This window comes from Alternaria rosae (genome assembly GCF_020736505.1).
Source record: "Alternaria rosae strain MPI-PUGE-AT-0040 chromosome Unknown BKA58scaffold_4, whole genome shotgun sequence".
Classification (NCBI taxonomy): domain Eukaryota; kingdom Fungi; phylum Ascomycota; class Dothideomycetes; order Pleosporales; family Pleosporaceae; genus Alternaria; species Alternaria rosae.
Genome location: NW_025763573.1, coordinates 153,588 through 167,623, shown reverse-complemented (window position 1 = coordinate 167,623; position 14,036 = coordinate 153,588). Strand labels below are relative to the sequence as shown.

The window sequence follows — 14,036 nt, the reverse complement described above, 5'->3', positions numbered from 1 at the left end:
GTAGCTCTCCGGCGCCTCCCTCTTCTTTCCTTTTGCCTAACATCGCATCATAGGATCGGGTCTTAGGATACATCCTTTTCGGGGCCCAGCGACCAGACCGTGCTTGCTCTTCATACCCGACGCTGGAGACCACGTACGGTTAGCAAAGCTATGCCGGCGGCTTCCAGTCCAGGCAGAGAAACAACCGTATATCATCGCGCAACATAGAGAAGCGTCAAAGAATGAATGCCAAACAAGCGGCATGTCTGAATTGCCGCAAAAGCAAAATCAAATGTCGGCGCGAAGAAGGCGCGCCAATATGCGAGCGTTGCCAGAACGTCGGGATTGAATGCATAATTCCAGAATTTCACATTGGTCGGCAAAAGGGCGTGAAGAAGTAAGAGAGTAGACATGAGTGGGTGGACTAGACTGACTGTATTATAGCAAACGATCCGGCCTAGAGAAGGCGATATACCAGGTTGAAGAAGCCATCAAAAAGAGGAAATCAGATGCAGCTACGAGTCAGAGTACGCTGCAGCAACTGCAGCAGCTTCTGAACGAGGCACAAGGGGACGAAGACTCCAACCAAAACCCAAACACATCGCCTGCCTCAGAGGTGCATCCTCATATATCAGCGAGTAATCTTGTTGGTACTTCAAGCGACGATCAACTCGCTGTTGAAGATGTCGAGAACCCACTCCAGCTGCTCGCCCGGGCCTCGGATCTGCGGATTGCAACACCACAGTCATACAACCAGAGTACCGCTAGCCCTGAAGACAGATTCAATGGTAGCCAGCAGAGCGCTTTTCTCGACGTTCACCACTTTTTCCTTCCAATGAAAGCACATCTTGATCAGGGCTCAGGCTTGGATCCGATTGATGTTGGGCTTGTGACCAAGGACGAAGCCGAGATGCTTCTACAGTAGTAAGTCTCGTCTCGACCCTCCAATTCGAATCCAAGAAGGTAACTCACAGAACCCAGCTTTCACAAAAAGCTAGCACATACACGTTGGGGACTCGACCCGTGGGTACATACGCTGCCATTCGTTCGGAACCGCTCTGCCTTTTTGTTCACTACCTTGCTAGCCATGACTGCCATTTTCCTCCCGGAAACTTCGGCGCTGGCGAAGAGACTATTATTGCACCGCAGATTCCTCGCCGAGCAAGTCATCACCCGAAAGTACAGATCTGTTGAAATCGTGCTAGCTTTCATGGTCAGCATTCCTTGGATGCCTCCAGGGTCGCACGCGAGCGATGACGACACAAGCCTTTACCTAGCTACGGCACTATCGATCGCGCTGGATCTCATGCTAGACAAAGTGATAACACCATCTACATCGTTCGATCAGGAACTCGTCAGACAGATACCGAAGTCTGAATGTCTCCACGCAAGGAAAGCACTGGCGATGGACGGCTTCGAAGATGTCGACCCGAGTTCGGAATGGGGCCAGCGACTTCTTCGCCGCAGGGAAAGGGTCTGGATCTCTCTGTTTGTTTTGGAGCGTGGAGTCTGTCTGGCCCGCGGGCGCAGCTACTGCGTCCCTAAAACATGCCTAATCCAATACTGCGACAAGTGGCACGACCATCGATGGGCCGATGCTCAGGACGGTCCGCTTGTGTCCATGGCAGTTCTCCGCCGCGACCTTGACGACCTTTTTGCTGAGGTGCGCACGCGTTGTGACAATTATCGGCTCGCCGAAATAGGGACAAAGGTCGCTCAAGAAATCGACGGGTCTATTGAGAGCTTCTTTGATAGCTGGTCTCGCGCCTGGCCCTCAGTGATCGCTGATCCAGAGAGCAAAACACTACCTCCATATGTCGAGATCCTTGTTACACACACGCGGCTTTCAACCTACTCAATGCTCCTCAACCACCCTAGCGCACCTCCAGAAGTCAAACGTTCTTTCCGAAAATCTGCACTATCCTCCGCACTCAACGTCATGCGTGCGGCAATTCAAGGCGAGTCACGTCTCAAATCGATGCCGAACAACACCGTCACGATGATTTGCTTCGCTGCAAGCATAGCGCTCGCTTTGAGTGCACCCGTGCCAGAGGCTGGCGGCAAACAAAAGAGCCTTGCACCAAGCGTCCGACATCTCATTGAAGACACTGCAACAGTGCTTGAGCGTATAGGCAGCACACCCATCCACCGGAACGGGGCTTCGGTGGTCTACGGTCGCTTTTTACGCGTTCTCGTGAAGCAGGCGCCGGAAATTGAGCGGCTACAGCAATTGCCATCCCATGATCCTGCACCACCATCAATGGCTATACCAGATCTTCTATCGCCGTCATACAAGGTGAATGATGCGATGCCTGAAAACCATACCATGGGTCCAGATCCTATATCCAGCTACTGGCCGGATACACTAGACTTCTCAGCCATGTCGTACAATGAAGTCAACGAGACTGTGACAAACTCGGATCTGTTCTCCACAGCGCTATTGGATCTTCCTTGGAACGATAGCAACCCATTGTGGACCGACTGGATGAATCTGCCGGATTTCAACTTCCCATAACGCAGTGCGCGAAATAGTCTAATTGCCTCTCGTGACGATTGGCGATCTTCGCAAAAGCTATACAGGAATCTGAGACATGTAAAGTCATCTTCCTGCCATTCGCAAGCTCGCGTCGGCGCGTGGTAAAGTGGATGGAGACGCGTCGCCAAGCGCAAAAGAACTGAGAGAGGGGCGCGACCTCGGAATTCGCCAGAAGCTAAACCTCATGTGATTCCGCGGCAGATGAATCCCCGCACCGAGCTCGAAAGACGATCCATCTTCGGTAGTTGAAATGACGCCGATGGATGTCAAATGTATGACGTTAGAGCCATGGCGCGGTTCTCGCACGCGTCCCATGGCATTCCTTCGGACATCGGTCGCGAAAGCTCTGCCCGTTCTTCCAGAGTCGGTGCTTCTTGAGTCTCCTTACCCGATGATTTAACTTGACTGTTCTGCTGTTATTGTTTACGCGCGTCACAATGGACTCACTACCTTCGTCATACCGGCTGCTCGCAGCTCTGCCAGCGCGGTTATGTTCCAAACGCCCTCTCCCCGCACAATTACGAGCCGCGCGACTGCCACCGCGATGGAGGTTCACAGGTCAATTGCGAAGCATCAGTCAAAGCGCTCCAACAATCGACCGCTCGAAATCAAAGCTTTTCAAAGATGCAGACGAAGCCGTTGCGGACGTGCAACCGGGATCCACAGTCCTGAGCGCAGGATTTGGATTATGTGGTGTTGCAGACACACTCATTGGAGCGATGAAGAAGCGCGGCCCGCAATCGCTACACTCCTTGACAGCCGTCTCCAACAATGCTGGCATTGAGGACGTAGGAGGCTTAGCGCTACTTACAAAGAGCGGACAAGTCAAGAAGCTCATCATAAGCTTTCTGGGAAACAACAAGGCATTGGAGAAGCAGTATCTGGGCGGTGATATCGAGATTGAGCTATGCCCACAAGGCACACTTGCGGAGAGGATAAGAGCCGGCGGTGCGGGCATCCCAGCATTCTACACGCCCACCGCTGTCAACACGTTGCTACAAGATGGAGAGATCCCTGCAAAGTTTGACAAGGATGGAAAGGCCGTTGGCTTTGGTCAGAAGAGGGAGGTCAGAGAGTTCAATGGCAAGAAGTTCCTCATGGAGACTGCCTTGACCGGCGATGTTGCGATCATTCGAGCACACAAGGCCGACGAGGCTGGCAACTGTGTCTTCAGGTAAGCGACATTTCCCTCCGGTGCTTCGAGCATTGTTTCTGACAGCGACTGTAGATACACCACCAAAGCCTTCGGTCCCATCATGGCCAAAGCGGCCCGCCTCACCATCGTTGAAGCCGAGGAGATTGTCCCAATCGGTACCTTTGACGCGAACGACATCGACCTCCCCGGCATCTTTGTCGATCGCATCGTTCCTTCCACAGCTCCCAAGAACGTCGAGATCAAGAAGCTCCGGAAACCCGCTGCCTCCTCAGATGCATCATCCAAGAACGAGGCGGCAGAGCGTCGCGACCGAATCGCTCGCCGAGCAGCGAAGGAGTTGAAGCAAGGATACTACGTCAACTTGGGTGTCGGCATCCCAACGGCAGCAGCGTCTTTCGTGCCTGACGGTGTGAAGGTGTGGCTACAATCCGAGAACGGCATTCTGGGTATGGGGCCTTATCCTACCGAAGACGAGCTCGACCCAGATATTATCAATGCCGGTAAGGAGACAGTCACACTCTTGCCTGGCGCCTCAACATTCGACTCTGCAGAGTCATTCGGTATGATCCGCGGTGGACACGTCGATGTCTCCATTCTGGGCGCTCTTCAAGTCAGCGCCTCTGGCGACCTAGCAAACTACATGGTACCCGGAAAGGTATTCAAGGGCATGGGCGGCGCCATGGATCTCGTCAGCAACCCAGAGGCTACCAAAGTAGTCGTCGCCACGGAGCACGTCGCGAAGGACGGATCAAGCAAGATCGTCCAGGAATGCAAGCTGCCGTTGACGGGAGCCAAGTGCGTCAGCACTATCATTACGGATATGTGTGTATTTGAGGTCAACCGGAAGCGTGGTACTTTGACGCTCACTGAGACCGCGCCTGGTGTGAGCGTCGAGGATGTCAAGGCAAAGACAGATGCCAAATTTGAGGTTGCGCCAGATCTGAAGACTATGGAATAGATGTTTTGTGTAGTTTTTGGCGTACGTAGCATACCCTAGTGATGATCGTTGTCAATTTCTTCACTACCCCATATCGAGTCGTGATGCAAATTTGAGGAACCACGAACCACAAAATGATGCCAAAACCTTTGACCGTTTTACGCGTCATATTGATCGTCGCAGGCAATCTGATCATCCAAACAGACGTCGCATGACCCAAATAGAAAAACAAAGCATCGCGATCGCGATAGCCAGATCGTCAGTTACCCAAAGAATGATCTTGGTGCTTTTGGTCGCTTCCAATAACAGCGCATGCATCACAGCACGCGCAATCTCCAAAACTCGACGTCGCATCAACAGAAAAGAAGCTTCAGACTATCTTCTATCGCACCTGGGCATGCAACAAAGCCGTTGACGATCTCCCACGACACCGGCGCCTGGGAGTTCATCGTCGAGTTGGCATACCGAGTTTCGGGGGCAGCCAAGCTGTCCAAGTGGGCGGCTGAAAGGCTTCGCACTGCTTGGTCCACACTCCATCCAGCACAACGAAAAGCTTGGTACCGCCGATCCGCGATCAGCCCTCCACATGCACAATCATCAACACCCACAAAACCCGCCATGCTATACCTACATGGCTACAACCATCCGAACTGGCTATCCGCGGCTCTCCCTTATCTAGTACAGCTCCGCTTACAAACTTTCCTCGGAAACAGAATAAGAGCCGTAAACACACAACTAACGCCCGAGTCAGTAACGCTGATGTCAAGCCTGCCGATCGCTTGTCTGCCTTAAGAGCGCTATGCATGGTTTGGCATGGTTCAAGCATAAGCTTGGTGCAGTCGGGGTAGCATTTCACTCGTCGGATGCACAACTCCGCCAATCGCACAGCAGAGAATCCCGATTGTGCCGTAACCCTTGCGCCCGCCCCCATGGGGTCAGCCAGGGTAGGTGCGTTCTGGTGGCTGACCCGGCCTTTCTAGCAGTTCGGGGGAGGTAGGTGGCACGGTGCGGTGTGCATAGCGCTACCGGTTCGCCCGTTGGGGAGGGGAATAAGTAAGCTGGCTGGTTCTTCTTCTTTTAGTTGGACAGTCGCGCTCCAACGCTTTCTTTCGCTGCGTTGAGATTCTGTCTTCTGCTGTACCTAGTGCGCCTTGAAGGGTTGTCAAGATGAGCCTTGATAAGATGCACGACGAGAAATTCGAGAACCGGAGTGGCAGTGAGCAGTTGGAGGCGGGGTTTGGTGAGGACGGGAAGGCAGCGAAGACGCTGCTGTTCAAGATGGATGTCCGGTATGTTTATCTTTCTCAACCTAATGTATTCTCCAAATAGTACGACGCTGACAGTCACAGCATCCTACCCGTTCTCGCACTTCTCTTCTTGTGCTCCTTCATCGACCGTACGAATGTCGGCAATGCGAAGATTTTGGGTCTTGAGAAGGATATCAACATCAACGACCACCAATACTCGATCGGTTTGTGTGTCTTCTACGCTACGTATATCGCCAGTGAGCTCCCATCGAACCTAGTGCTGAAGAAGATGTCGCCTAAGATCTGGCTGCCGCTCTTGACGGCGGTGTGGGGAATCTTGACAATGTGTCTTGGGTTTGTTACCAACTTCGCGTCATTCGTCACTGTCCGCGCGTTGCTTGGTTGCGCTGAGGGCGGGCTGTTGCCGGGCATGGTACTTTACCTTACTGGCTTCTACCGCAGACAAGAGTTGGCTTTGCGCATCGGTATCTTCTATACAGCAGCATCCCTATCAGGTGCCTTTGGTGGTCTGCTGGCCCGAGGACTTAATGCCATCGGGCCTGCTGGAGGTCTTGAAGGGTAAGAGACGGCCCCCCGCTTCCACCGACAACAAATGACTAACTGTATAAATAGTTGGCGATGGATCTTCATCGTGGAAGGCCTACTGACTGTACTCGTTGGCGTATGCTCCGCCATCTTCCTACCCAACTCGATCGAATCAGCCAGATTCCTCACTCCAGACGAGAAGGAGCACGCTCGATTCCGGCTCGGCGAGCAAAGCGCTTCTCACGAGCGCTTCGACTGGGCAGAAGTCAAGCGCGGAGTATTCAACGTTCAAGTTTGGCTCACTGCGTTGGCATACTTTGCCATTTTGAGCGGACTGTACAGCTTCGGTCTCTTCCTCCCTACCATCATCAACAACGGTTTCGCCAAAGACCCCAATGAGGCACAACTCTGGACCGTAATCCCTTACGCCGTGGCATCAGTCTTCACTGTAGCCGTCGCTCTCCTATCCGATCGTCTTGCCCTACGTGGCCCGATCATGCTATGTACCCTACCCGTGGCCATCATTGGCTACGGCGTCATCAGTCAATCTGCCAACCCCAAAGTCCAATACGGCATGACATTCCTAATGGCAACTGGCATGTACGCAACTGTACCGTGCATCCTCTCCTGGAATAGTAACAACTCCGCTGGTCACTACAAGCGCGCGACAACCTCTGCCTTGCAGCTCGCGATTGCGAACGCAGGTGGTTTTGTAGCCAGTTTTGTGTATCCAAAGAGCGAAAAGGAAAATCATTTCCACAAGAGTCATAGCATCATGTTAGGATTGCTTTGCGCAGCTTGGGTTTTGTAAGTTTTCCAAATCCTACCTTTGGCTGGAATCTTAACTAACGTGTCGATAGGATTGCTGCGAACGTTCTGTGGGTGCGAAAGATCAACAAGGATAAGGCGAATGGAAAGTATGCTGAGTTTGAGGGCAGGGGCGATGACCGTGACCCGGACTTCATCATGGTTATGTAAAATTGAAGAATGAAGTGGATATTTGTTTGCTTGATCTATTCAGAGCAACGCTATGGGCAATGTCCTCATACTGCGTGATGTGACCAAAGGGACTAATCTAAGGATACTTGAGTCTCTCGACATCAAGCTACCCCACGCACACACAAAAAAAAAGAACCGTTGTCTCACAATCTACTCTTCCCTTCCTCCTCATCAAAGAGAAAAACTGAATAGACCTGCAGGCTACAGTATGATGAAAACATGCAAAGTGGGTGACCAAATGTCGATGTAGGCGCCATGGTGTACAGTCTTTTCCTAGATTGACGTGCTTCCTGGTCCTCATGAAACGCAAGCAACTCAACCCTCTATGTCATCACCAGACTTGACCGACTTCTGCTCCCGCACCCCATCCCGCTCATTCCTCAACTTCTCTTCACCGTACCGTCTCAAATCCTCCTGTTCCTTCTCCCAACCCACCAGCCATTTGCACTTGGAGTCGTCAGGAGCCAGGTGTAAAGGACGTGTAACAGCTAGCCGCCAGTATCCCATACTCCTATCACTAATGCTGATCTGTGGGTCTTCGTATGTGCGTTCGAGCGCGTCAAAGAAGGCTGTGTGCTCAGTTTGGAGGCCTAGAACGCGGAGGCACCGGAGGATACGCGTGATACGAAGGTGGTTGTGGTCGAATCTAATGGCCCAGTTGGCGAACTTTTTGCGGTAATCTGACGCACGGACGACGGAGTATGGAAGAGGGTTGGATGCGGAGATGTTGGTATGGGCACCTGGTGGGAAAGAGGCTGATTCAGGTGATTCGCCTTGCTTCAATTCCGCTTCTGACTTGTTGGATACCATGAAGCCGTAGAAGCCAAGCATGCGCTCAAAGCTTCGTCGTAAGTTCTGCCGTAGCTCACTCCGGGAACGGAATGCTCGCATCACTTCGAGGTTGATGACTGGGGCCTGCAGATGGTTAACATGCTGCCAACGTAATTGAAGACATTGTTGCATTCTTAGTGTACCCTGGAGGTATCTGCGAGGCTGTACTTCGACATGTGTTGATTTCCACTATGGCGAATACCTCCCGGGTACGACACCAGGAAACTAACTGGAAGGCTTACTTCACTGTTGTATGGAGAACCTTCTGGGAGCGGAAAGAGCATCTGAACATAGTTATGGGATGACTCCAGCTTGCTGTCTGGCCATGCCAGTATCTCATCGAGTTGCCGACCGAGAGCGTCCTTGGCGCATACATCGGGGTCGTAGAAGCGGATGATGAGTTGGCTCTTGCCAGCGGCCGCAGCCTGGTCAGCCTTTGAGGCGCCTGACAGGACCATTTCAGCGCGCTTGTTGAATACAGTAGATGTTGGATGTTGATGTCGCAAACCAGGTACCAATAAAGTACGCAGGTAAGGCTGCACCCTGTAGAGTGCGCCTTCCCTTAACCGGACTAGCCATCATCGCGGCTTTCCCTCCCCCGCCAAAGGGAAAGACCTGCCTGCTACATGTTGAACGAAAGAACGCCCAGAAGCCTACATTATCAATGGATTTTGCAGGCTACTGGTTCAATCTTGATGTAGGCTGCAGAGACCTGCTTAGATTCTATCGGCTGTCGCGACAGCGACGATCTTTTCGCAAATGTCCGCATGCAAACTAGAGACACTGCATACCATCTAGGTAGCCGCGGGTGGTATCGCGCTAATGGTACCGCGTTTGTCGTCCTTCTTCGTTCACACTCTGGCGACGTGTCTTCGCCCCATTGAAGCCCTGAAGTACGCGGGATGGAAGCTGAACGCTGACGTCATCCGCGCAGATTGTTGAGCAGCGCCGGTTCCAGGCCCTTACTTGGTCGCTTGGTAGCCAGCGCAAACGCAGGGTACACGATAGACAAACCTGCTCAGCCCTCACCAATGCAGGATTATTCACGCGCTATCAGCGATAATGTTTTCCTTAAATCCGACTAGGGCACTGGCGAAGACTCTGCTTGCTCAACCAAGCTCCTCCACTACCCACAACCATTTGAAAGCAACAGTCTCTGATATAGGAGAGATACCTTGAGATTCACAATGAGCTCCGAAGGTGGGTATCAATGGTCTTCGTTCCCGAAGTTCAACCTAATAGCTTTTCAGAACAGAAGCCGACACCAGAGAATGGCACCCTATTCCAGGGTTTCGAATGGAACGTTCCGGATGATCACAAGCACTGGCGGCGCCTTGCCGAGCAGCTTCCTAAGCTAAAAGCGATCGGTATAAGCAACATATGGCTACCCCCTGGCTGTAAAGGTGCGAACCCTCAAGGCGTTGGCTACGACATCTATGATCTGTACGACCTCGGCGAATTTGAGCAGAAAGGCCAGAAAGGCACCAAATGGGGGACTAAAGAAGAGCTACTCGAACTTACAAAGGTCGCCAAGGAGCACGGCGTGGGCCTGTACTGGGATGCCGTATTGAACCACAAGGCGGGAGCCGACAAGACGGAGAAGTGCCGTGTTGTTGAAGTTGACCAGAACGATCGCACTAAAGAGATCTCTGATGCCTTCGAAATCGAGGGATGGCTAGGCTTCGATTTCCCGGGCCGTGGAGAGCAATACTCTAAGATGAAATATCATTGGGAGCATTTCTCGGGCACCGACTGGGACCAGGCCACCGAGAAGAAAGCCATCTACAAGATTTTAGGTGACAACAAAGGCTGGTCGCAATCCGTGGATGATGAGCAAGGCAATGCGGACTACATGATGTTCGCTGATATTGACTACTCGCACCCTGAGGTACAAGAAGACGTCAAGAATTGGGGCGTATGGATCACCAAAGAGCTTGGCTTGAAGGGGTTCAGACTCGATGCTGTGCAGCATTTCTCCTCAAGATTTACCAATGAATGGATCAAGAACTTGCGCAAACAGTGCGGAGACGACATCTTCGTGGTCGGCGAGTTTTGGTCGGGAGATGTGAAAGAGATGAGCGATTGGCTTGACGATATGAACCACGAGTTCGCTCTCTACGACTCGCCTCTCCTGAATAACTTCGGGTCCATCTCGACAAGCGAATCGGCGGACTTGAGGAAGATCTATGACAACACCCTCGTTCAAATGCGTCCTACCGATGCTGTCACGGTCGTTACAAACCACGACACACAACCTGGGCAGGTGATGGAGACTAAGATCGAGGGCTTCTTCAAGCCTCTCGCCTACGCTCTCATTCTGCTGAGGCAGGAAGGCTACCCATGCCCATTTTACGGCGATCTTTACGGCCTCTCAGAGCCGCATGAAACGCCTGCTTCATGTGGCGGAAAGCTCGCTGACCTCATTCTCGCACGAAAACTCTTCGCGTACGGAACACAGGAGGACTACTTCAACGAAGCCAACTGCATCGGGTTTGTGCGTCGTGGAACATGGGACAGGAAAGCGGGTCTGGCGTGTGTGATGAGTAACGCAGGACCTGGTCAGATCAAGATGGCTGTTGGCGAAATGCATGCCGGTGAGAAGTGGACTGACATCCTTGGGTGGGAGGAGGGCGAGGTCGAGATCGACAGCGAAGGATACGGATTGTTCAATTGTCCAGGCACCAGTGTCGCGGTTTGGGTACGAAGCGATGCTGAAGGGCGGGACCAATTTCCTACAAACTTCGATGCGAACGTATACCACAAAGATTAGATAGGCGATGTTTTGTTGTAGAATGTGGTGGGGAGAGCATGCATCGTCTCTCGAAGAATTGAACACTGCGCCTGACGAACTGGCGGTGTGGACGTTATCAAGCCCCAAACTGCTTGCTTTTCTCTTATCAAGACCCTGTGCGCCGCATTCCAAGGTTGCAACTCATGGAACCTGCGGGAAGATGGTTGGGGAGATCGGCGATGAGGCTTCCGCTTCAGGACCAGCGCGGAACCAATCAATCGCGACAACGCCGACCATTTTAGACGTTTCGCGGCGTTTCTCTAGTAAGCGAGCATGCAGCGTACCCGCCGACAGTGTATACTCGATTCTCATGGTTGCAGGAGCGTCTATTGACGTCTACACAACATAGCCAACGGCTCCGTGATGCCGGAATTTGTTGCATGTGACATGTGACCCCCGCGATCGCTATGTCTAGATCGTGGGTCTCGTGTCAGGGTACCGCGCATCAATTTAACGCCGCTCCTCCGCTTTTCTAGCTTCTGTCGCCCTCGACGAGCCGAACACTCACGACCCCTTTGATTCTTCTCTTCACGCCTATTCTGCCCTGCGTTTCTAGCCACGAGCGTCCCGTTGCAGACTTCCCATGTCGCTGATTCAGCATGTTACACAGCAAGAGGGCACTGATCGCGAGGAGGCGTTGGTAGATTTGTTCTTACCGCCTGTCGACCGCCAGATTAGCCGACAGGATGCTGCGGAACGTCGGCTTTCTCTTGAGAGCGCCATCTCGGGAGCTGGCTTCTTGAGCGCACAAGGAAAGAGCGTGAGGCGAGTCATCAGTTACGACGTAATACCCAAGCCTGAGGAGCTCGCACCGGGCGAGGAACCAGGAGGCTTGACGCCATACAAGGTGCCGACAGGCAAGCGTATCGGTGAGTTTGGCTACATCGCATTCGCTTTCTGACCGCTAACATGCGATTGCAGCACAGGTCATCGTAACGGTTCTTGCGTGTTGGTTTGCTAGCGGGATCGTTTTCGGGTTTGCAGCTTTGAAGCCAATTCTTATCAAGGAAGGCGTTTTCAGAAATCTTTGCACACCCGAAGAGGTGGATGCCGACGTTGAAGTTTGCTTTGAGCAAGACCTCAGGTTGAACTTCTTTTTTTCTTTGGCATCGACCACGGCGAATGTTTCTGCTCTCCCCGTCGGTACCCTGCTCGATCGCTACGGGCCCAAGCTTTGCTTCCTTTCCGGTTCTTTCTGTCTCGCGCTTGGAAGTATCCTAATGAGTCTCGCATTTCAGATCGAGAATTTTGACGGATATACAATCGGAAACTTCTTTCTTGCCCTTGGAGGCACATTTGTCTTCCTGCCCTCTTTCCAGATTGCTAACGCCTTTCCCAAGTATGCGGGTAGCATCGTTGCGCTCGTTACCGGTGCATTCGATGCCTCAGCAGCAGTCTTCCTTTTCTACAGGCTCATGTACGATGCTAGCGACAGGGCGTTCAAGCCACAAACCTTCTTCCTGGTCTATCTCATCGTTCCAGCAGCCATCGCCATCGCGCAGCTCACCTTCTTACCGACCGAGAACTACAAGACTGAGGCACAGCTAGAGATGAAGATCCAGAGAGCCGAAGACGCTATGCGAGACGTCCATTCTTCGGATGATGAGCTACCCGATAACGAGATCTGGAAGCGAAGGAAGGCCCGTAGCACGCGTCGCAAGGAGAGACTGAGCAGACTTGACGAGCTCGTCGGAAATGAGGCGGCTCGTAAGATCCGAGAAGAGAAGGCTGAGCAGAGATTGGAGAATTCTGGTGTCTGGGGAGCACTACACAACAAGTCTGCCAAAGATCAGATGCTGACGCCCTGGTTCATACTTCTCACTGTCCTGACTGTCATCCAGATGGTGCGAATGAACTTCTTCAGTTAGTAAATCGTCCCAGCACGCTTGAATACTGCTAACAATCCACAGTTGCTACTATCCGCGAACAGTACACCTACATGCTTGGATCAGTCAAACTAGCAGAAAAGGTCAATGATTTCTTCGACGTTGCTCTGCCCGTCGCTGGAGTTATCGCAACCCCCTTCTTAGGCGCACTGCTCGATAATGTCAGCACACCCGGCGTCCTCTCGCTCCTCGTTATCATCATCGCCGCTATTGGAGTCATCGGCTCTATCTCGACTCTTTGGGCTGGATATGTCAACGTCCTTCTTTTCGTCTTCTTGCGCCCGCTGTACTACTCAGCCATGTCTGACTACGCGACCAAGGTCTTCGGTTTCGCTACGTTCGGACGTGTTTACGGGACCATCATCTGCGTGTCTGGCCTGTTCAATTTGTCACAGACTGCAATCGACGCCTTGACAAAGGGCTTGTGGCACGGCAACCCAATTCCAATCAACATCATCCTCGCTGCTTCAGCGTTTGTCGTAGGCACTGCACTCGTCATCTATGTCGCGGTACAGGTCTACCGTATGAGGAAGAGACTCGACGAGGAAGACGCCATTACCGTGACAAACACCGAAGTAGGTTCAATTATGGAAAGCCTGCTCGAAGAGGACGAGCCGAGGTCCTACGGCACAGTCAACCGTCCGCGACAGCCATGGGAGGTGTAATTGAGACGGCGCGAACTTCAACTTATCCTTGCCTTCGACATTTCTAAACGAGTTCGATGAGATTGCTTCGCTACTATTATTACGAGTACGATTCAGATACGGCCGTCATCGAATCACGCTTCCTATACTAATCGCTTTCCTACCTAACGTAATCAAAAGTTGCACTTTTCTGTACAAGCAGGCCTTTTTATTCATCGCACTATATTGCAGACTGTCGTCAGCCGAGCGTCGTTATCAATAATAGTCATCGTCAAGTGAGCGTTATGGGTACGGGTGTTCGGGTCATGTTACATCTCATTATGTTTTCGGCGCCAGATTGCGAGTCCATGTAGACTAGATTGCGATTTGTAGAAATTGTTCCGTGTCTCCGATATCCATTGTCATCGTCTGTTGCTGTTCCTTCTAGTTCGAATCAAATCCATGCAATTCATCTTTGCGTCAAGGCTGCGCGTTGTGAAGACTT

At 52.2% G+C, this 14,036-nt stretch overlaps 5 protein-coding genes across 5 annotated transcripts; all 5 read left to right on the top strand.

Moving 5' to 3' along the window:
* The first annotated feature begins 19 nt into the window (after positions 1 to 19).
* On the top strand, positions 20 to 2,723 carry BKA58DRAFT_140151 (uncharacterized protein). Its single transcript, XM_046164568.1, has 3 exons — positions 20 to 376; positions 424 to 903; positions 961 to 2,723. The coding sequence occupies exons 1-3, from the start codon at positions 222 to 224 to the stop codon at positions 2,492 to 2,494; spliced, it is 2,169 nt and encodes a 722-aa protein (XP_046025753.1). The 5' UTR covers positions 20 to 221; the 3' UTR covers positions 2,495 to 2,723.
* Positions 2,539 to 4,692, top strand: BKA58DRAFT_140260 (uncharacterized protein). Its single transcript, XM_046164570.1, has 2 exons — positions 2,539 to 3,689; positions 3,744 to 4,692. Exons 1-2 carry the CDS (start codon positions 2,953 to 2,955, stop codon positions 4,627 to 4,629), a joined length of 1,623 nt encoding a protein of 540 aa, XP_046025752.1. The 5' UTR covers positions 2,539 to 2,952; the 3' UTR covers positions 4,630 to 4,692.
* Positions 4,693 to 5,588: 896 nt separating this feature from the next.
* BKA58DRAFT_140154 (major facilitator superfamily domain-containing protein) lies at positions 5,589 to 7,547 on the top strand. The gene is made up of 4 exons (XM_046164569.1): positions 5,589 to 5,897; positions 5,958 to 6,434; positions 6,489 to 7,208; positions 7,262 to 7,547. The coding sequence occupies exons 1-4, from the start codon at positions 5,776 to 5,778 to the stop codon at positions 7,377 to 7,379; spliced, it is 1,437 nt and encodes a 478-aa protein (XP_046025751.1). The 5' UTR covers positions 5,589 to 5,775; the 3' UTR covers positions 7,380 to 7,547.
* Positions 7,548 to 7,655: 108 nt separating this feature from the next.
* Positions 7,656 to 11,143, top strand: BKA58DRAFT_428450 (glycoside hydrolase superfamily; the record flags this gene model as incomplete). Its single annotated transcript, XM_046173014.1, has 2 exons — positions 7,656 to 7,660; positions 9,474 to 11,143. 2 exons carry the CDS (start codon positions 7,656 to 7,658, stop codon positions 10,999 to 11,001), a joined length of 1,533 nt encoding a protein of 510 aa, XP_046025750.1. The 3' UTR covers positions 11,002 to 11,143.
* A 19-nt stretch (positions 11,144 to 11,162) lies between these two features.
* On the top strand, positions 11,163 to 14,003 carry BKA58DRAFT_358138 (major facilitator superfamily domain-containing protein). The gene is made up of 3 exons (XM_046168704.1): positions 11,163 to 11,891; positions 11,944 to 12,885; positions 12,933 to 14,003. Exons 1-3 carry the CDS (start codon positions 11,606 to 11,608, stop codon positions 13,571 to 13,573), a joined length of 1,869 nt encoding a protein of 622 aa, XP_046025749.1. The 5' UTR covers positions 11,163 to 11,605; the 3' UTR covers positions 13,574 to 14,003.
* Positions 14,004 to 14,036: the final 33 nt, after the last annotated feature.